General features: G+C 40.4%; 1 protein-coding gene across 4 annotated transcripts in view; it reads left to right on the top strand.

The window, feature by feature from the left end:
* LOC129358537 (plexin-A1-like) overlaps window positions 1–23,459 on the top strand; it is a 204,467-nt gene that overhangs the window by 76,418 nt on the left and 104,590 nt on the right. For all 4 annotated transcript variants that reach the window (XM_055027665.1, XM_055027663.1, XM_055027664.1 and 1 more), the window contains exon 4: window positions 10,227–10,367. In XM_055027665.1, the coding sequence (XP_054883640.1) occupies window positions 10,227–10,367 (141 nt within the window). The remainder of the gene's footprint in view (window positions 1–10,226; window positions 10,368–23,459) is intronic.

The raw sequence follows: 23,459 nt of genomic DNA, 5'->3' as shown, positions 1-23,459 counted from the left end.
TCCTGTTTTTTTTTTTTTTTTCAATACATTGACTCTGACAAAACACAAATGATCAAGCAGACACCTATACCAATGCTTGCAATGGAGAAGTAGATGATTTTAATGGCAAGCAAAATTGGTGCAGTCATGAAAGGAACGCTGTTTCAGGGATAAAAAGCAGCACACAAATTTGATATGAAATGCAAATCATACAGCCTTTGCACCTTTGACCCAGTCATCCACTGAGAGGATGGAAGATGACACTTTTATCTCTGTGAATAACCCTGTATGATAGCGACATGCACAGACAATTATCATTTCAAAAGACTGGTTGAATAGTACATTCAGGAAACTGCTGTCGTTTAGTTTTATGTGCAGTGTGTTCACTCTTTAAACAAGGTTCAATTAGAAAACAGTGTAGCAAGAAGGAAATGGATGATATTTTAATTGGTTTATGATATGTGAAGATGAGTATTTAAATATCCATCACAGCATCTTGTGGTAATAGATTCTATCACTTCGACTCAATGTTTCTGCAGATAGATCCCTACAATCGCAGATATTCTTCTTAAAAGTAAAACAAAAAATGTTAAAATGTAGAACTTGATGCTTATCAAAAAGACTACTTGAGAAAATTACTAGCAGGACACTATCAAATGTCATTGATATAAAACAATATCCACATTTAATAATTTTTTAAATAGATATTGATATTCATTGCTGCTCTCCTTGAACCAAAACCAAAGGAAGAGTTGTTAAGTGTAACGTAACGAGGATAAATAAAATAATTGCCCAACATTTTGAACATCTCATTGAATGTTGTTCAGTCAGTCATTTGAAAATGGAAAGCGTGACACACCAAAACTCATAAACCCAACAATACAAGTAAAATTCAGAGGAGCAGCCAAGAACCCCATCGTAACTTTGGAGTAGAATCTGTTAACGATTATTTTGCTTTTTATAGTAAAAAAACTAAAACATTGCTAAAGAAATCCATAAGAATATGTTGAAGTCTGTCTGACCAGACTGAAACAGACATTTGGCAAGTTGGTCACAATCGATTACAAGATGGAGTACATGGAAGAAATGCCACAGATAAAAAATCAAAACTTCTTAAAGTTGCTCAGAGTTGCTCAGAGGTTAAGCACAACCCACACATGGAGGCCTCAGTCCTCGACGCGGCTGCCACAGGTTCGATTCCCGGCATTGCGGGGAATGACATTCCTCTCAATTAACTATCAAATAAAGGCCACAAGAGCCAAAAAAATTCTTGGATGGAGGATATTCACTATCAAGCTGGAGAACATGAACAACAACTCGCAGAGCTGCTTTGCACAGGCCAGAGTTTATTCATGTGTTTGAAGTCAAAGTTCATAGCTGTGGCAAGACGTAAAAGTTGTAAGTCAGATTCTCTCCATCCAGTCTGACTGAGCCAGAGTCAGTTTCTGTCACTGTCTGTGCTAAGCTGGTACAGACATGCTAAAATTTCTTCTGTGCCAAAACCTACAAATGGGAATAAATCCAAATGCATATTAACACATAAAGTTATAGGGCAGTTTGGGTTAGTTTAACTCCAAAAAAATTCAGACGTCTGTGATTGTTATGTAACAAAACACACATGCCCTGATTAACAGTTTCAGACTTAATATTAAGGAAGAAAAACAAAGATGCAGAAAAAGCACAAAAGCTTGTGTTCGTGTTTACTGCTTCTCCAAGACGAAGTACCGACTAGCCCGACCACAGCTATAAATCACTCGAACTCGCACTATAAAAGCTCATTTTAAACACCATCAACATTCCACTGGCTTTATAGCTGCCAAACTTTGTATGTTGTTGTGGATAAATGTTTAAAATTGCAAATTTAAGGTTCCTGTGCTAACTTGCTTCCACTTTGTGCTCGTTTGAGTTCTCAGGTTTTCAGCCGGCTTACTTTATGCTATTGAGAACATTTCCTTCTAGGTTGTGTTTTTGGAATAATAGAGGATGAAAATGCCGCTTAGAGATGGCACTTGAAGAAAAACAGGCAGATTAACAGAGGAAACAAAGTGTCAAAATAAATACAAAAATAAAAGGAAAGAGAGAAGATTGGCTTGACCATGGTAGCTTTCCCAGAAGTCTGTTCATTGGAAGGGCGAAGTATAAGGAGCAGAGCGGAGAAAGCGGCTGGCAGTTTGCGGCCTGGAATGGTTTGGCACACGTCACTCCAGAATGTGGTTTCCACCATGCCTCCCCCATTAGAGTCTTGTGTTACATATATTGCAAACATCTGCACACACACTCGCAAAGCAGACAGCACAGTCAAAACAGCCCCTAGAATTTTCCCGTTCATCCCCAAGAAAGATGGAAATCACTCATCTTACCCCCACCCGTCCTTTCTCCTTCTCCCCTCCCACTAAAAGATGTTATTAGAGGCACCAGTGGCCATGTAATCACTTTGGCTCTCCCACAGGAAGACACTCACGCACACACCTGCCTCAGTAATTACAGCTGAAGATGAGGTCCCACTCGCTATAATCCCAGTGAATGGCTGATGCAGTCTGTAAATGGTGGGTCAAGCCTCACTGCATAGTTTCGCGTCAACAGCAGGAGAGCGTGCGTGTGCTTTATGTTTTTTGTTTTCTCTTCTTATCGCTGACTTAATGTATTTACTGTACACAAGTACTTTTATTCTCATGCAAATGCTTGCATAGAAAAGCAAGCACACACTTCAGCCTTCAGCCTCCTCTACTCCTACTCACACTCAATGCAAACACTCCACTCCCTGTGTTTGCCTTTGCAAAACTACATGCCACACACAGGCATGGAGACCATGTGTATGATTCCATCGGTCCCCCCTCATTGCATTAAGCTTTCCTTCCAATCTTTTACTTTTTCCACCTTCCTGTATGCGATAATGCTGGCAGCAACCAGCTTGTTAGCAGAGCTCTCCCCTTTTTCTTCTCGCTTGCTCAGACGATCTGCAGTCATCCAGAAATGCCTGCCTCACTGCAGGAGCAATGTGACAAGTTGCTCCGCTCATGTGCACATACACATATTAAATTTGAGGCGCATGTTACTTCTTTAATGCAAATTACACTCTGAGCAGCCTTTGATGTAAATGTGTAATATTGTTTCGGGTGAGATATCCCGCAAGGGATTTGTGTTGCATCTCGGCGTAAGAGGAGGTCTTTTCTCATTTGAATTGCGACACTAAAAAGGCATTCAATTTGGACGTCTCTATCTTGCAGCCTCATCTTATTGTATATGATAATGTTGTGGTGCAATTTCTTCCCCCCGTTTGCAAGACAGCTGATAAAATCAGTCATAGTAAAGCACCTCTCTAGATGTGGCGCTGCTCACACTCGCAGCTGTGTGTGTGTTTGTGTAGCTCCACGCTGATGATTGAGTTAGTGTGATTTAGTGATGGTCGGAAGATGAAATGCTGCTGCTGTCTAGCAACTCGCTACATGCACTTATCTGACGACTGCTCGCTAAAGGCATTTAATTCTCAGGAAGAGACGCAGAGAGGCAGAAAAGGGAGAGATAAAGTGATGCTGGGAATGCTCAGGTGAGAGAGGGAGCTGAATCCATGAGCACAGAAGGAAAGAAGACGATGGAGCCGATGGAGAGGAACGACAGCGTCTTTTTAATTTTAGCGAGTGTGGGAATTAGAGTCCTAAACAGTGATGAATAGGTTTAATTTGCTGTGCGTGGCATACTTACTGTACACTCTTTGCATCGATGCACGGCGACAGAATAATGCCACATGTAGCTCGGGCCTTTGTTCTTCCCATCCAGCTATCTGTAGCCTGTTGCATGTTTCTGCAGCTGCATCTTCAGGAAGACTGTGACCTTTAGCATGCACTGTTGGAGAAAGGTCACAGGTTCGCACATACGCGAGTAACAGCAGTGCAGACATGTGGATGAATACCAAATATAGTCAATGGGGATCAGGAGTGCAAGTATGAAAAAGTTGGACAGACTACTAATCTTGTCGGCTGATGCGATGTGTCAGGTGCAGCAAGACCTGAAACATAAGGGTTGTAATAAATTAAAATTATGAAGGAAACGTTGAAAAGAGTTTGAAGTTTGATTCCAGCATTATTCTGGTTTGGATAAGTATGTAAGAAGATTAGAAGGAAAGTTTTGAAAAGTATTTTCAGACTTTATTTGCTATCCCATTGTATTAAATGTATGTCCTTTGTTGTTTTTGCTTTTGCAAAATGCTTAGAATTCTAACTTCATTTATGCAACCTCTGTGTTCCGTCTGCATTAATAAACATTTTTAAATTAGTGAACTGAAGAGGTGAGTGAAGCATTCCTCTTTCTGCTTTTTGTATAATCGGAATAATTATAATGAGCATTTGAATTTATCATGGTGACATTGATTAGATTGTATTTTTCTACATAAAATTAGACTTGTTTGTGTAAAGTTGTTTGAGGTGACATTTGTTGTGAATTGGTTCTATAAGTGTGAACAGAACTGAATTGATGAATGAATTAACTTAGTAAGTTTTCAGAAAGATTGATAGTTTTTCTTTTCTTCTCATAGCGTTAACCAAGCCAGTCCTGAAGTGTTTTGATAGCTGACTGCCTCACATTCCTGTGTTTGTGTGTGAACAGATATGTTCGAGGGCATATCTCCTCCATCAATGTCACCATGCCTCTTGGTCTGTCATGGTCTTAATGAGGCAAAGGCTGCCTGGTATCCAAGTGTCTGACCTACATATGGTTAAGGTTTACTCTAAGCCCATCTATGTGTCGGGCCCGTGTGCAGAGAATGTGTGTGTATGTGGTGGTAGAGGGGGATTTGTCCCGTGGATGTTTCATGGCAATCGCTCATGTATGCTGGTTCATCTGCTTCCACCTTTAAAAGTCAGCCAATCATGGATCATATGGGCAAATATATGCACACATTGTGCTATACATGAAGAAGAATCTCCCTTGGCTACAGTTTATATGTGTTTCTGCTATGTTTTTTGGAGGTTCAAAAGTCTCACATTGTGGTTTAGAAATGTCCATAAATGGTTAATATTGGATCTTTGTTTCATAAAATACATTTTGGATCAAGGATTACAGGGGCAGCGACTCTCACAGTATATTTACAAACCCTATGCCAATCAACTAAGGAATAACTGTATTATTAGCTAACATTACATATGGGACACTATGAATTTCTCATTGCACTGAGTGAACATAGTATATTTGCATGGTATTTACACAGATATGGAGCAGAGGAACCAGGGATTTCTGTTTGAAACTGAAACACACACATATCTCCCAAGAAAAATGGGTGCTTTCCATAGCATCTGTTGCTGTTTAAAAGCAGCTGATAGATCTGTTTTTCTCGCACAACCCAGATCCCGCCAAGCTCGTGATGCGATAAGACGAGAGTGATTCCAGTCTTCTACCCGAATACCAGTGCTAGAGATAGAAAACTAAGATGAGCAAAAAAAAAGATGGAATCAGAGAATTTCACAAGAAGCAAGCATTATCTAAGCTGTGTTTGCCTGACAGAAATGCCTCCTTACTTTAGAAATAACGATGGCATTTGGAATGAAGTCTTATTATCAAGAGATTGTTAATGATTTTAAATGCTAAGCTTAAATTCCTCTTTAGAGGGACATTTATAGTTCTTCTGCAGCTTGAAATCATATGGTATGATTAAAAATGACAACATTGAGGCCTTGCTAATGTGCCAGGATGAGGTATCCAAGTCATTTCGCGACATCACTCTGTTTTCACTTCTTCAACCTTCTCATGACCACATCCTTTAGTTAGGTCATTGTTGAACGTGATTCCTCTCCTGGTCATCATCACCATAATGCTGCTCCTTTTATTTCCTTTTGTTCTGCAGAGCTTCATGTTAAACTCCCCACTTGACCGGGCCCTTTTTTAAACACATGCACATTTACTGTGGGGCCTCCTGTCACATCAAAGGCAGGAATGCAGAGGCCTGTTGCAATTATGCGCGACTGCACATAGTTATTGTCAAGTTTTTGCTGTGCACGTTCTTTATATTGTTCAGGCTGGTGGAGATCATTTTGCCGTGAAATGTCATGTCCATTATGTAAACTGTGTGCTGCCGCACCTCTCAGATCTACATGGCAAAACCTGGAATGTATTGCTCTCTTCAGTTTGATTTTAGTTATGATGGACCGTTCCATCCTTTTCTTTACCTCCTCTTAATGCGTTTCATCCTTTGCTTTCATTTCACACCCTAAAGCAACAATTTTCTGCTGGACTCCTTCTCGGCTTCCTCGGCCACTCCCTTGTATGAGCTCCTCCCTTCGTTCCCCCCCTTGCTTTCATCCCATAAGATGCATCCATGTTATAAAATCTGAAATTAAGTCACTGCTACGACAGCCATCATTTTTGTCGGTGTGCCACTGTCTTATCACCCACCTCTCTCAGCCTCACATTGCCAGCCATCCTAATCAGCAAGCGAGCTATCCAGTATTTCTATCAGAGCTAACCAGGCCTGCCTGGCACAGATAAAACCCAACACCGGGGGCTTTTTGGTGGATCGGCAGGCGGAGGGGAGATGTTAATGCTAATAGTACAGATGAGAAATGAATGTTAGATGTTGTAGGAGGAGGATTAGGGGTGGTATTCAGGAATGTTGCATTGTAGTGATTGTTTGTTGTTGGTTTATTTACTTGCAGTCGTATTTTCTCTCGCAGGGATTATGCAGGGTTTCTGAATGTCTGGTAATAAAGTCCGTAGGGATGTCGAGGAAAGTTGGAAAAGGTCCACTTTTGCAGCCGAAGTTACCCTTAAACAAACTTTCCTTTGTCATTGTATCAGATTTTGATTTCTGTGTGATAAGGTCAGCGTTCTCCAGAGTCTGCCTCGTTTCAACAAAATTCTCTCAAAAGAGTCTGAAGCCTCAAACCCCTAACTGTGTACACGCCGTTCTCCTGCCTGTTATTTTTCTTTAGATGAATAGTCATGTCTGATTTGTGCCACATTCTTTCCAGTTTTTGTATTATGCTGCATAATATGTTCAAAGACTTGGTCTTTGTGAAGCTCTGTATTCACAAACGTTTTCTAATAAACAGAATACCTAAGTTTATACAGAGATTAAATTACACAAAGTCGGACTTCATTTACTAATTTGGTGACTTCTTTATTCAGCTTGTTGCACTGGATTTTATTTGGGAGTAAAGACGAACAAATACAGATTTACTACTCATGTTCCAACTTATTTTTGACAAAACATTTGTTTTTGCACTCAACTTTGCGTAGGTCCATTGAACTTCAACGTATGTGAAGTTTATTTATTTTTCTTCAGGTATTGTGAGTTAACTCTGTGTTTCTCTCTGTAATCTCTCTACTTTCTCCTGCCTATTTTCCTTTCCCCTTACTTATAGCAAAGCCTCTAATGTGTTTAAAGTCTGTTAATGTTACATTATACATGTTGACAAGAGAATAGGATTGCAGCTTGTCTTGAAAGCACAAGCACAGCATCATTCTGCGAAGCCATCCATCAAGCACTTAGTGGAGAGCTAAGCAATACAGAGAAAACAATGAAACCAAGGCACCTTCTCCTGTCACTGCAGACTGTTGAATTGATTTCTCAGCTTGGTTTATGTGCATTCACAATGCTCAGCATACATACAGATGGGAGGGATACCATTCTCGTTTTGTAAATCAAGCTGACTTTTGTACGTTAATGGTTCTCGCAGATGAATATGAAAACCAACACAAATGAATGTGTGATGCCACCAAGCTTGCCTGCGCACACATTTGTTTAACCTCTCTAGATTAAATGCAGCATTCTAAGGCACAATCGCTCAGTTTGATTTAATTAGACGTTCTTTATGTGTCCGATACACCCACTGTTTCATTCCTCCACCCGTCTGTTTACTTCTTGCATCCCTCACTCTTTTGTTGTCTGCCTGTTTCTCTGGCCAGCCTTGGCTGCGGCGCCCATAGGACAAATTGATTGAAGCGATTTATTACCTATGTTTTTTTTTTTTTTTTTTTTTTTTCACGTCACCTACCCTCGCTCCCTTGGCGTCCTGTGTTCGCGACTCCCTCATATTCATTCTTTCTCGAGAAGTGTCTGTGATGCGGATGAACTGCGCCTTCAGTGTCAGGGGCGCAGAACAAGGTGTGGGCAGAGACAAAGATTGGATGTAATTTGGATATTTTGCAAACCAAGAGAAAGCACAGATCGACAAGCAGATGGACTCGAACAGAAAACAGGAAGGCTGACAGACCGCCTTTCTTTCTCCGTATTATCTCATCTTTCTGTGAGCAGAACCAGTCTGGGCTCGGACTGGTCATTAGCTGGTGAACTGGAAAAGTCTCATATTTTGTAGGATGCAGGGAGCTCAGTGAACAAAAGCATTTCTTTTTTCTCCCTCTGCATATCAGCCTCTTTGTGTGGACATATAAACTGTGCAGCGGTGCGCGTTTGCAAGCCACCCCTGAATGAAATGTATCTTTTGTTTACGGCCCCATTATCTAGATAATAACATCCATATTTCCTCTCATCTCCAGTGCTTTATCACAGCCTTATGAGCTCTTTCACTCTATCTCTCTATCTCACTCTGTTTCACATACACACACACACACACACACACACACACACAGAGTCAGAGAGAGAGATAATGGGATTGTTGCCTCTGGTTTCTTTTGGAGAGATTGTAAATAAATTCTTCCATTATAAAGTGTGTGTTTTCAGCACCCAGCCATGTGTTTCTCTCCCCCCACCTCCTCCCCGTCTCTGCGTGTATGTACACATCAAAGCACAAACAGCATTACCATACGTATCCGTCTCTGTCTGTGTACGTCAGCTTTCATCTTACCGTTTTTTTTCTCTTCCCATCTACCTGTATGTGAACCTATTTGTCTCCATGTGTGTTCAGGATCATTTTCCAGCGACTCATCGCCTGCTGTCCTTCCCTTGTCACTGAGGGCTGATAGCGGCAGCGACCTACAAAGCTTGGTAATAGAGAGCCGACGCTCGTCCCAGCCCACCCCTCCACACCCCAGTCGCTCTGCACTTTTCATTTGCTGCTGAGATGGATTTGGCTCACAGCCATCTCGGCCAGCCAATCTCCTATCTTGTATCTGCACCATTACGCTCCAAATCTGAGCAAATTATTCGTGGAAGCTAAGAAATAAAATCTGAGTGTTTCCATACGGGCTGTTTTGTGACCGTGCTGATATTTGCTCCTGAGCAGTTAGGGTTGTTTACACGGCGGCTTTAACTGGGCAGGTTTTCATCCAACAAAGTGCATTCTTACACACACACACACACACACACACACACACACACACACACACACACACACACACACACACACACACACACACACACACACACACCCACACACACCCACACACAAAAAAAGTTGTTTTATGATTCTTGTTTTATGCTCTGTATTGATGCTACAGAGCTCCACTTCATGCTTTCTTTGTTTCTGCAATGCAAGGCAGAGAGTATTTTAAAGCGGGATGTTGCAAGCTTTGATCAGTAATTTATGAATGACCGAAGGAAGCTCTGAAAGAGGCAGGGAGGTAGTCTTTGTAGGTTTATGACAGAAACTTGCAAAGAGGTTTTTGGTTGTTGCGAGGAAAGCTGGCTTTTTTTTAGATTGATCAACAATGTTTTGCAAAGCATTGGAAGCAACACATGTCAAAATATTTTCATTTTCCTTTTAAATGTTAGCTGCAAAAGGCTCACTTCAGATTTGGCTCTTATAAAATGTAAAATATTACACCAAGGAGTTTATTCAGGAACTCTGAGCCCGAGTCCATACGGAACCGGCCTTTCATCCACTTATAAACTCCATTTAATATCACTAAAAGTGATTGTATACAAGACCTCATGCAAAAATGACTTGAGTGGGAAATCCCCACCATCTCTTGACTGCTTAAGAATAAAGGGCTGGTTAAGACATTTCAAATTACCAATGTAAAGGATAATCATATAGAGATCTAGATTCCTTTATGGTATGTTTCTTGAGAACTGCAGTCTTCAGCTACATCAGTTGTCAAGCATGCTGAAAGAGCTGTAGAGAGAACTGCAACTTCACATTGCAGAGGTTAAAAGGTGACTGGCTGAATCCTATGAGAAGGTTTAATTCAGATGAGACTTCATCTGGGTCTGGACCGCCTCATCTCAATGGGTTCTAATGAAGAAATAAGGATGGTATCTTCTGAAAACTTTGTGAAATGAAAAAAAGAGGAGTTGCCAGCAAAAAATCTTTTACCAGTTCACATCTAAAATGGTTTTCCTGTGTATTTCCTCATAGATCTTGGTGAACTCTGTGAGCTCCAACCGTCCGGCGGTGCTCTACGAGAAGGTGACCGTCAGCGAAGGAGGAAGTCCTTTACTCAGAGACATGCTGTTCAGCCCTGACCTGCAGCACATCTACAGTCTGACTGACAGACAGGTGAGGTTATTGCTGCAAATGCCCTGCAGATGTTACATCCATCGCTTCTCCCTGTGCAGCTGCGATCAGGAAGTAGGTGTCTGAAATTCCTACATGTGTTAAACACAAACACACATATGTAGCTATCAACAGTGTGCCTCATTAAATTTCCCACCACAGGTGATTTACATTCACTCGCAATTTAATTGGCCTGAAACATCAGCTCCCCCAAAGTAGCCTTATTACCAGCTGTCCAGAGCAGATCTCACCCCCATTAGCCATTATTTGTGTATATCTTAACCTTCCTCCCCACTGCACAATCACTGCACAGTGCATCCCCACTGGATTTAATTGCAAGGCAGCACGCATTCAGCCCAGCTACACATTACCCCTCTAACAGTTTGCTTATAATCAAGACGTTTCACACACTGAGACATATAGGGAGTGTTATAGGTCACATGTGGTGTGTGTATGTGTGTTTTCAAGTGGTCATTAGCAGCCCCCACCACTGGTGAAGGTTGTTCTGTTTTAATGGTGAGCTACATGGAGGAAAAGGCAGGGAAGTGAGGAGGAAGAGGAGAGCATGTCGCATCTCTGTCGCTCCCCAGGCCCAGCTGCTCCCCTCGTTTTTCTGTCTCATTAGTGCCGTGAGTGAAGGATGCTGAGATGGAGGGAAGAGAAAAGAATGAAAGTGGGGTTCAGCATAATGGGAAGATATTTATTGGTCTACAGAAAAAAAATGGTTGTTACTGGAGTAAAAGCTGTATGTGTAGGCATGAGTTGGTATGATTTAAAAATACCAATTTCAATAAATAATACTGTAATTTTGTGGCCATTTCAAGTAATACATTGGTAATGGCATAATAATGCAAGTTCACTCTCAAAAATCAAACTTTCTAACCCAGCTCCTTGTAATAAAAGTTTTGCTTAAAAAGCAGAATACTACAACCACACTTTTAACTGAGGTCTCTTAACGTAGATTATCCTGTAAATTGCCGTGTTGTCGGCGGATAGTTGTGTGAATCATGAACTGCTAGTGACTCCCACAAACATTTCACCTCATTAAGTTTGCAAGGTATGAAATACTAACAGCACATGTTTCTGTAAGACTCAAAATTACCACGGGCTGCGTACGTATTATGATATTTAAAAATGCCCCATTTGACCTTTTTCTGTTTTAAAATATGCAAAGCACAAATGACTGGGAACTTTATTAGAAATATTAGAGTCCACATGACTCGTATGAAACAACACAGGCTTTAATGCAGCAGAACAAAATTGTTTTTACACAGCAGACAAACTGTTTACCATGTAACAGTAAAACTAAAAGTCTAGCACGTGACAATAGATGCTTGATTATAGACGAATACCAAATGTGTTGTTTGTGATGGTTAAGTTGTCTGATTCCTCTTCTTGATTTTAACAATCGGAGAACCTTTGTTGTCAGTTTTCCCCATTTCACCAGGATGGTTTGGATCTCTGGCAGATTAATTGATGCATCCTCAGTTGCTAATGCATTAATATACATGCACCAGTGGGATTAAACGCACTTTGTGGCAGCTGAGTGCCTGTGGGCCACATGGACAGTTATTGTTGTGTACAGACCCAAACACAAAATAGGAATTTAAACTCAAACTCAAATGGTTTATTCATACACACACACACTCCAGAACAGCCTCTCACACTCGAGGACATTCTGCCTCCATACACCCAGCATGCCCTTTTCTCCACTCAAACACACACACACCATACATTCAATCTGTCACATACGTACCCACTTCTTCATCTCGCTGTGTTTGATCCCCATTAATGGTTAGCAGGCTTGGGTTAAGCGGAATGGGGTTCTACCATTGCCAGACCTCCAAGCTACCCCCCATCCCATTCCTCCTCAGCACTAATGACTCGAGGGGGCAATTCCCCTCGCTCACCCTCCATCCTACCCTCATCTTTATCCTCTGCCCTCCATCTATTCTACCAATGCCCCCCATCCCTACTTTTTAAAATCCTCTCTTCAGCTGCTACACACACACTACATGCACACGCACATACACACACTCTTAATGTTTCTGTCTAAGCCAAAATTGAGCTGTCCCCTCTCAAATGCATTCCACTGATCCCATTCCCATATTTTTAATGATCTCTTGATATTGCTGTAGCCTCCATATAACTGCATGCACATACACATATTAACACTTTTTCTTTAAACAGTAGTAGAATTGTCATAGATGTATCTTTAAGGTATTTGTTGATCAAAGCGTTGCAAACACTGATTATCAGAAATGGACCTCACATTTCTAATGGGTGCATCTTTGAAAATCATAGAATCTAGAAAAATATGGTTGTGGAAAGACGGAATGGAAGAGTTTTTCTACTTTTTTTTCCTAGAAGACACACACCTATGTATTTACCCCGTGTGCATGTGTGTGTGTAGCTGGTTCCCCGTGGGGGTTCCTAAGACAAGCCAAGCACATTAAGGTGTCAGTGGACATATCCAGTGATGCGTAGCTTACAACATGCCCCCCACCCCACTTTATACACATACGCTGGTACACACACACAAATGGAGGAACAGGCGGTGAGTCAGTGTTGGGGGGGCAAGGCCTAGTGATTTATGACTCGCTCGGTCCCAGCTATATTCATCACTGTCGTTATTATCAATGGAGGATATGACAGCAGGAGCAGACGGCCCTGCTGTGTGTGTGTGTTTGATGAGATGGTGTGTTATGGCAGGAAATTTAGATCAGCTTACTTTTGACTGCAGTCACTCCGCTGGCTCTGTCCTTCCCTGGGAAGCTTATTGTTTATCACCATGGCAGATTTCACTTTGTGTCGGAGCGAATCGTAAAGTCACCTGCTGCTGACATTTTTGAAATCTAAACGTCTGCAACAATGATCCATTCAGTCACCTCCAAACGTTCCACGCACACATCTTCTAACGAATGCAAATCTTTTTTTCTTTTTTTTTTTTTTTTGTTCACCAGGTTAGCAGTGATGTTGTTGTTGTGCTTCTGCTTCGCTGGAGTTGTTTCATCTGCACGACGAGCTTCACTAAAAGCAATGTCACCCTTTGAGTCAATACCAACTTTTTGAAGCATCTCTCGAGCAAAACTCTCGCCGTAAGAAATCATCTCATGGTGTCTTGGCTCAGTCAAGACTTTTCATCATCAAATCACTTCCCTTTCCATTTTGTAGTCAAAGTTAGAAAGCTGTGACAGCGTTTGAAGCCTCAGCCAGAGTTTTTTTTCCCCCCTCTCTCTCTCTCTCTGCTCGGCCTCAATGTCATCCACACATGGCCGCACACATCGTTGTTCCTTTCAAGACAGCTATTGAATATGGTAGTGCCTAAGAGTGCAACACTGGCTAATTGCTGGAATCATGAATATTCATCTTTGGTGTGGGAAGGCGACTTGCATTTGGAAATAGGAAATAGACCCCATGTACTTGTGGGAAACTGTGTGTAAAGACAACCTTCATGTGTTAATGATGCAACATCTTGCACACAAAATGTTTTCAGACTCAAACATGTTTTAACATTTAATTTAGAACCACAGACCTCAATGTATTATTTTGTGGCTAGAAGAAAATACTTCACATAAAAATATTAACCTTTTGGTGTGTATTTTTATTCGGTCCTCCTTAATGAATTTCCTCTAATAAAATCCAGTGCCACTGCTTGCCTCCAGAGGTTACATAATTAGTAAAAGAGTACAGCAGTGTGTGTTATTGAACATTACTAAAAAACGACATCATGAATAACCAGCAACACAGCAAGCAATTCAGAGAGACAGTTGCAGTGAAGCTTAAAGTCAAAGTTCTAATCATCTGCACAAGTTTTGGCTTTCAGAGTCATAAGAAAGACAGCCACAAGAAGTTCTGTTTACAGTCTATCCCAAGCCATGTAGGCAACAGTAAATGTGTGGCAGTATGTTAAACATGAGATTCATTCCAAACTTTTTTTTACAAGTTCTTCAAAAGTCATGTAAAGCAAAGGCATTTTAACCAATAGGAAAATTCAACCGCATTAGTCACCATTTAACTCAAGAAGGTTATGCTAAACATTACAGAATTAAACAGGTTTAAATGAAAATGTCCCAATTTGCACAGAAACGTAACGACAGGACCTTGAAGGAATTAGATCAACAGCAAAAGGGTTGATCTGGGGTTTAGTTACTCTTTCGCAAATATTTGCAAACTGTGTTTACGTGGCAACCAACAGTATTGTCTCTCTCTTCATGCATTATGTAAAAAAAAAGTCCCCAAACAACATTTCAACAAAATTCTCTCAAAAGAGTCTGAAGCCTCAAGCCCCTAACTATATGCACTCCGTTCTCATGCCATTTACAAGCTACTGTTATGAGTCACTTCAGTCCCAAACAATGGACTTCTTTGTATTGTTGGGTTTCAGAACATGGCCTCATCAAGTAATATCCTCCCCAAAGGCCTTCGTCAGACACCAGTCCTCTGTGTGTGTCTGCGTGTTGATCTGTTTACATCCACATATTACTGGTTCACTGCCAATCTCGTTAGCAAACACATTAGCACAGAGTGACATCAACATACATAATAAACAGCTGGTTGCATCAGTCTAGACTGCCATTTCACTGGGATAGATGCAGCTAATCAGTCAGTTCTAAGTGGCTTCAAGATGAATTTCCCACAATTTATCAAACTCTGGTTCAATGAGGAAATCCTGAAGTTAACAAGCACATAATGTAGTGTTTAAGCATGGGCTACTGTTAGAAGCTGAGTAAGATAAAAGAGGAGGGACTATTTAAATATATTATTTTTCTTGCTAATATTAATTAACCAAACCCATTAGGCACTCCCTCTCTTCATTTAGATTTATGAGCACTCTGATTTTTGAGCTTTTATTTCTACTTGCTGCAAAGCTTCTGGGAGTGCTCATGTGTCCACACCCCAGACATGCAGACTTTTAACCAAGGAGATGGTCATTGTTATGGAAATGTTAATAGACCTGGTGCAGCGAGGCAGACACAGGAGTACAGTCGTGGGGAGGAAGGGGCCGGGGTGAAATGGTGGAGGGGTATAGTCATGTAGGTATATGGCACTCAATTACAAGAGTTCAAACTATTAGAGCACCTTTTCTCAGCACAGGAATGAGCTCTCACAGCGTATGATTAACAATATGGCTCGTCATGCACTGCTGCGCGCTGTGTGTCGGTGGCCTCATTCACACTCTGGCGCATTTTTAGAAGAAAAAACTTCCAACAACTATCTGAGTACTTTTAATTATATTTTTAGACAAATTCGAAGAGCCCAGAAAAAACATGTGATACTTTCAGATGAGTTTTTTTTTAAGTTTCACATGACCGCTGTTTGATTCGGGGAAAAAATATGTTCTCATTCTGCTTTTGTCATGACTCTAATGTCTTGTAGAGAAAAGTGGGGATGAATACATTTTTAATGTCTTAGAGAGTTGATTTCAAATATGAGTATGCTGAAATGTTTATCTTCAAATTTTGTTTGATGCTTTTGAATGTCAGGTTGGAGTTAAAACATAAACAAATCAGATGAACTGTCGGCTATATTCATGTTATATTCAGCTGAATTCATATTTTTTTATTGGTAATTACATAACTTCAAATGTAAATATTCATAGTAAGCTGCAGAGCTTCTAAAATCATTTGAATTTAGTCCCTTTGTTTGAGCATTTCTGCTGTTAATGATTACAATTTTTAAGAAGTATTGATGTCATGCATATGTGGAAACAATTGAGAGCATAATAATGAAACAGCAGAATAAAATAGTAGTCTATTTAAAGAAAAAAAACATTAACATCTGTTTCGATACCCATGCTGTTGAATCAAAATGTTGCCAATTCTAGTAGAAATGTAGATTATATCACGGTATGCACTAATGGCCTTGTATGATGTGAATGAAATAGCTCGAGAGTTTCCAAAGGTGGCAACAATTAAATAAATAAAAACATATGAATGCAGCTCCCACTACACTTTAAATATTGCTGAAATAATTTCTTCTGCTTTTCTTATCTCCCTGTGCAACAATTCAGCAAAAACAATTTGCTCCTTTGTGTATGTGTCTTGGTCAAAAAGCACCCTTTTCAAGCCACATCTTCTCTGTGATGTTGGAAGAAAAAAAAACACTGAGTATTCTAATAATTCCTTCAGAACCATGATAGGAGATTCAGAAAGTCTCTGTCTTTACTCAAGGGAAAGTGTTTCACATCATCTTTCCTCTTATTCTCTTAATTACGTTTCCTGCTTTTCCCCTCACCACCCTTTTTTCCTTTCAAGCATCATTCTCTTGTGATTTTTCACATTTTCTTTAAATGCTTTGTGTGTTTATACGCCTCGTCAGAGAAGTATGCTCAGACACTTGTCTTGTGCTTGATGCTATCGGTCTTAATGGAAGCCCAGCTGCCACTAGATAGCTCCGTCTTTCTCTCATCTTTCTGTTTTCACTCAACCGTCTTCTCCCAGAGGATGATGCGATAGAGCAGAATGATATGCTTAGGCAAGGGGGTGAGATGGATAGGGAGGTTAATGGTGTCTCTCTTCCCCCCCACTCGCTTTTCTCGCTTCTCAATCACCATCAAGCGGACATACACTGTTTCTCCTGTTGCTCGACAGTGATTGGTGCGGAAGGATGTGGCTCTGACTGATGGCGGTGGAACAAGGCCAATCAAAGCTGGCATGGCCTGTGGAAATGCTCCAAATGGCACACAGTTTGGAGTCTCGTGCCTTAACCAGACACCATGCTGGGTAGAACAATTACCAGTTGGTCATGCATGGCGAAACGGGGACTTGTTTTGAATTTGGATCAAATTTGCTTTCAGATTTATACACGCTACTACTTGTCAGATCCAGTTATAAATTAGCAAGTAGGAGAAAGTAGACAGGCAAAGCTTCCTCCTGTGTCGAAGATTATAGAAGGAAATAACTTGTCTTGAATTCAACAGTAAATCACTTGATGTCTTCTTTTGAGGCTTCACTCTTCATTCAGGCAATTCTAACAATTTGTTGGTTCTTAAGGTCTCTTCTGCATATTTTTTTATTTTCTGATTGTTTGCTGAAGGTTCACACATTATTCATGCCTGTACATTTGACCCTATTTGGACAGATGTAACTATGTAGACTTAAAGGGTCTTTATGATACCAAATCAGTTCAAGAGTTTAAGAAAATGGCTTAAAAATAGCTAAAAACCAAAAACCACTGTTTCTACTGCCCTGAAGGAAAGTGACAAACATGTAGCCTGTTGTAAATTAAAGTCATTAGATCATGTCATAGTTGTTTTATAATTGTGGGTTAATTCTATAAATCAGGATGGGTTTCCTCAAGGAATATTGATCATCTTCGGTTGCTATTGTGGTTTTGAGAGACGCATGAAACATCAAGCTACGGTCTGTCGGTCACATGTACTTGAAACTTCCTTATGGCATCTCCTCAAACCATATTCATCCCTATTCAGCCACACATCAGGTGTGTCTTTGTTACAGTTGCCTGTGAGACTTAATCACTTACTCTTTCCTTGATTCTTCTTCTACTCAGCTTACCTCAGCTGTTGTGCATCATGGAGGCTCGCCTAGAAGTGCTAATGGAAATGCCAGTTTTTTGGCTCCTCACTCCTCACCAGGTCCATTTACTAAAGTGACAGAATCATTTACCAAGCAGACGGCTGCTCGCATTCTCACTTAATTAGAAGACCTCTAGGCCCAGATACCTCAGCTGACCACACTTACCTTTTTTCTTATTTCCTACAGTCCCTCTATTCCAGTTCCTTGTTTTTCTGTAGTTTTTTTCCCCCAAACCTATATCGTTCTTTGTCTTTGTCCAAGTTTTTCTCAGACAGATTATAATGAACAGTGGCTGCACACAGGCTGAGAGTATATTGACCTATGGCTGGAGATTAGTTTACTTTAGAGGAGATAATAGAAAAGTCCATGCGAGGAGGACGGTGACGAAGAGGGATTAAGTTTTGTAACCCCTCTGTTGTCGTCTCCATTATTGCAAAAAATTTTTAGCTTTGAACCATAAAAGCAGAAGTTGTAAAGAGCATATTTGCTTAGTGTCTTTTATACATTAATAGTTGCAGCCTAATTTCTGAATGAGTGCAATGCTTTTCAACTGTTTTTAATAAGGAGGAGGTGCAGTCTGAAGGTCCAGCCAATCATGTGTTTCATCTGCATATTCGCTTGTTTTGACTGCATAATAAGCATTTATACACTACATACACATGTTTCCTTGGTCGTCTTTTTGAGAAATCTGAATTATAATTTTTTTTCGTCCTTGAACTCACAATCTGCACACACTCAGATATATACATTCAGACAAATAGGTTGCTTGATCCGCCTCTTATTTGTGTTCGAATTGTAATCAAAGCAGTATTTCAGATGAGAGCGAGACAAAAGGAGCTGTTAAAAACTGAGCAAGATAATAAAGAGAGATGAGTTGTATAGAGAGAAAAACGTAGAAAACAACTGAGCTCAAGCCGCGATATGAGACACATAAAGATAGCAAGGACAGGAGGAAGGCTTGAAGGTGCAAATACTGGAGGAAGGGAGTTGTCAGATATCACAGCTATCACTGAGGAGAGTATTTTCTTCCACTGTGAGACATAAAGGCCTAATTTGATGAAACAGGCCTGCACAAAATGACAGTTGGATTGTAGCAGCAATCTTTCAGCAAGCTCAACATGTGTGCCACTGAAGGTAATTTTCAGTGGCACACCCAATAATGTCATGTTATTTTCTCTCATGTTTGTCCCACAGGTTCGTTGTAGCCGTACCTTTGGCCTCTCTCCGTTTGGAGCAGTTTGGGCCGAATTCTGCCTGCCGTGTTTGCCTCCCAGCTTATCTGAAATCAGTCAACACATCAAGCCCAGCCTAGCCTACCATTGATCTCCTAAGCCCCTTACAATCCACTCAATGCACACATGCTAACCCAGTCTTTGATATGGCCCCCCGCTTGGACATATACGCTCACACATGCGCGCTTGCTCTCAGCAGGTAGTCCGGTGCTGGTAGAAGTGTCTTGCTAATAACAGGGATACCTTGTGTTCAGCCATGTTTTTTTATACCGCACCTCTGGGGTAGGTGGGTGAATGTTCCTCCGCTTAGTTGTAATGAACTGCTGTTGGCAAGAATCACTAATGTCAAAGCATAAAAAACCACAGCTCCCATTGGCGCTACGTTTACAGCCTAGGAAACTGTGTGATCTCTGTTCCTCTGGGGCATTTGGTGGCTATATGGAAAGAAATTGATTTATTTTTACTTTGTGCTTGAATTAATCCAGAAGAAGTTGTAAACTCATTGATGGTTATTGAAATAATAAAGGTGTGGTTAATGTAGCTTAACAGAATAGAGGCCACTGAGAAGTGATGATGATGCTTGTCGTTAAACTTGTCCTCTTTTTGCCCAAAAAGTCAAGGCTTTTAAGCAATGTCTGACATTTTCGAACAAGTGCCAGCTTAGTAAATACAAAGTTTTTCCTAGTACCGTCTCACTGGCTGACACTTGAAACATGAGTTCATCAGGGCTAGGAGAAACAAATGTGTTTATCCATCTGCACTGGTTATTTAGTTGAAGAACGGCATAAAAATATGAGTTTCACAATTACTCAAAAGATAGATTTTCCATGTTCGAAATTGTTGAAATTTAAAATGGATAAAGATAGAGGCTTCTCACAAATTCTGAAATCAGGATCTCACATTCATGGCTTTCAAATAAAACCTTCTGATAGTTTGGAAGAACATGTTTTTTGGCACTTCTGATGATTTATATTTCATACATTTTTTAGTTGCAAATTGTTATAAACCCTCCAAAAGGAAAATACAAATTTTTGCCATATCTCACCAAAGTTTTCTCCCATCCTGAGATACATGTGCATGATCCATTAAGGGTTTTGTGATGTGTTGCAAACATTTTGTTCTTGGAAGATTGTGAAGTTGCAGACCAAGAGAAGGATCTAACTGGAAATATAAAGCTTCCGCGTCTCGTACCAGAAGCGTGTAAAACTGGGCATCTTTTGCAGCTTCTTGTGTTTTTTGGTGATTATTAATTGAGGCATCTAAATAAATGCAAAATGCACACAATTTTAAAAAGGAAAAACAAATGTTTTCAAAATTTATGAAGCTGGCTTGACTTGGACATTTAATCCAAAATCTAAATGCATGTCATTTTGTTTGGAAAAATAAATGAGAAAATCTGTATGTGAAATGAAATCTTTAATATAATTGCCGGCCAGCTTTTTGCAGGTTCTGTATTTTAGAAAAGTAATAAAAATTTTGCCACAGGACTAACTAGCAAATCATGCAGGTTTTGTAATATTACTGTGAAATAGTTCAGTTCAATGTAGTTCCCAGATTCAGGTTCTGACTTCAGCGATAACGCAGCATTGATTATCACCAGTGGGCGTTCCTGCTTCATTGCTGTCCAATGTATGATAATTAATTTTTTGGGGTGACTGGAAATAATTGATGGCTCATTTTTGTCGTCGTATCACTAAAAGAAGCTGCAGTGTTACTGCCGTAAGGCTTAGTGTAGCGAAAGAAAGCAAAATGCTTAATGTTTAGAAATGAAAGGTGTTCACTTATGATAAAGCAGATCCTCAGACAGCCACCATCTCCTTTTCTACTGTTCTATGGACTCCCTCAGTGTTTGAATGAAAGGGGGAGAAAATGACCCTCCAACAAGGCTGATCCTTTTATGTCTTTAGATTTTACAACCAATGAAAAGCTGCGTTGAAAGCTTTACAGTTCCTCTGGGTCGTGGGAGGGGGTTGACCATTGCAAAGCCTTTTTGCTAGATGTTTAAAGGCAGGTGATAGCGCTCTGTAAAAACAGGTCGGAGAGGAAAGGTGGAAAGTTTATTGCGCAAAGATGTCGTGGTTTAGCAATATGGCTAGGAGGAGAGGCAGGAAAGGAGAACGGAGTTCCAGCAGTGGCTGCCGTTGTAAATAAAGTCACTGCTAGAGAAAGGAGATGGTGAGTCTGCTTTATAAGGTCATTTAAAGGAGTAATGTGACGCGCTGTCTGGAATTGGCTTTCATTAAAAGAGCCATCGGGAGACACGAGAAGTGGGGGGGAAGTGAAAATTTGTGTGCGTCTGTGGTTAGACAACATTCCTTACACACTCACACACACACATCCACATGCGTACAGATTTTGTGTATCCTCTTGCAGTTTGTGCTTCCCCATCTCCCAGTATTTTATTTCCCCGCTGGGAAAAGCAACAATGATGGGTTTGCCCACCACATTAACAACTTTGTGGCACCACCACTAAATAGCACACCAAGTCTTCGCCATTATGAGCTCAGGAACAATTGTGAATGATAGACAATCATTATTACAACAGAGGCCAGTGATAAGATTATGCTAACCTACCAAGGACTCATCCCGTTAGCATGATTTATGTAAACCATTGTCCTTAATAACAGACAAAATGATTTATGGGGAAGGAAGTGGGAATGGGATGATTCCATGGTGATATTAGGAACATACATTTTCACCCTGTCTCTCTGTTTTCTTTCTTTCTTTCTTTCTTTTTTTTTTTTTTGTTAAATCATAAAGTAAATGAAAGGGGTCCCATGGGATGTCCTCTCGCTTTCAGCCTTCTATCCATCATCTGTTCACGTGTGCAAGCTCCTTCTCCACCTCTGTCCTCCCTATGTAATCAAAGACACCCATGTACTTAATTCTGTCTCCCTTTTATCACCCCTTTAAGATGAGAACCTCGCTCTGGTTCAGCTTGACAGTAACACATAGCCGGACGTCTGCCACCGTATTCCATCTACTCAGTAAAATGTCCTTGCCAATTCACCCCGTGTGTGTCTTCAATTACACTTTTCCTCCACTCATCCATTTCGCCTGCACTTCCAGGAGATGACCTCCTTCTTCTCTCTTCCCTTCCAGCTCCCTTCAATGCTCATTTGCATCATTTCATCTATCTTTGTCTCTGGGCTCAAAGCCAGCCAGAAAGCTACTGTAGTGGGTCCTACTTTATTGACTTGAAGCTGAGGGAGTGGCTGCTTGTTTCTGGCTACATAATAAATGAATGGGATGGTCAGAGAGGGATGATGATGGCGGGAAAATAGACAGAGGTTGGAGGGAAAAGAAGTGGCCTGATAAAGAAATCAGGAAGCAATGGCTTCCAGATTTGAGAGGCCTTGCTTGTGATGTATAGAGGTGAAAATTCAATTGTCCTTCTGGTACAAATCTCTTTAGATTTCACCTGTTTTCTTCAGACCCACATTTGTGTAATACTTGCTCTTGGTTACAGAACCATTTTTACTTTGTATGGTTATTTTCACATGAAGAACTGTTATGTGAAAAAGATGTAACCACATGCTGGATATTTTCTTTTTACCAAAGGCCACCCTGTGTCTGTTTGCCTTTTAGATGACTTATATCCTTGTTTCTCTCCAGAAATTTACCATTTATTTTCTTAGAAATGAGGAGTTGATTGATTTCCTTTGTGTTTGGATCCGATCAATGATTGGCAAGGCAAAAACAGAAATATTCTAGCTTTTTCATGTTGAATTTAACACATAAAGCATATATTTTGATGCACTTCCTTTAATTTTACAGAGTTTACGAACCCTTTATTGCATAAATTCTAATATTTTTTTGCAATACTGTTTGCCTTGTGTGTCTTTTTTTTTAAAGAAACAAAGCTTTCATAAAACTTCAAAATTTGCATTGGCCCAATTAAGCCTGATTGTTCCATCATCTTTATTTTACACACACGTTGCCACATTGTCCCGTTTCACTTTAAATTTCTACCTGTAAACAAACATGTATTTAAACCCATGACCTCACCTGATCAAACCAAAATTTCTCAGATTTACCGGCGGATGACTGATAATTATCTTTATAAATTTACTTGTATTTGTCCAGTTCCATCTTCAAACCATGGTGCTTAGTCCTTCAAGTTACAATCCAAACCAACAAACGAGTCTCATCATGTTTGGGGCCAGTTAAGGAGCTTGAAACTGCATTCCTTTGTCCACTAAGGTTCTGTCCTGCAGCTAAAGACAAACTAGTTTCTCTTGATCTCTTCCATCCATCCATCACTGTCTCTTTTCCTCATCACTGCTTTGTGGGAAAACCTTCAAACCTAAACTCTTATGTTAATG

Source organism: Poeciliopsis prolifica, unplaced genomic scaffold, assembly GCF_027474105.1.
Source record: "Poeciliopsis prolifica strain line A6 unplaced genomic scaffold, Auburn_PproV2 SCAFFOLD003, whole genome shotgun sequence".
NCBI lineage: Eukaryota > Metazoa > Chordata > Actinopteri > Cyprinodontiformes > Poeciliidae > Poeciliopsis > Poeciliopsis prolifica.
Note: the sequence above shows the minus strand (reverse complement) of the source record. Positions and strands in the feature narration are given on the sequence as shown.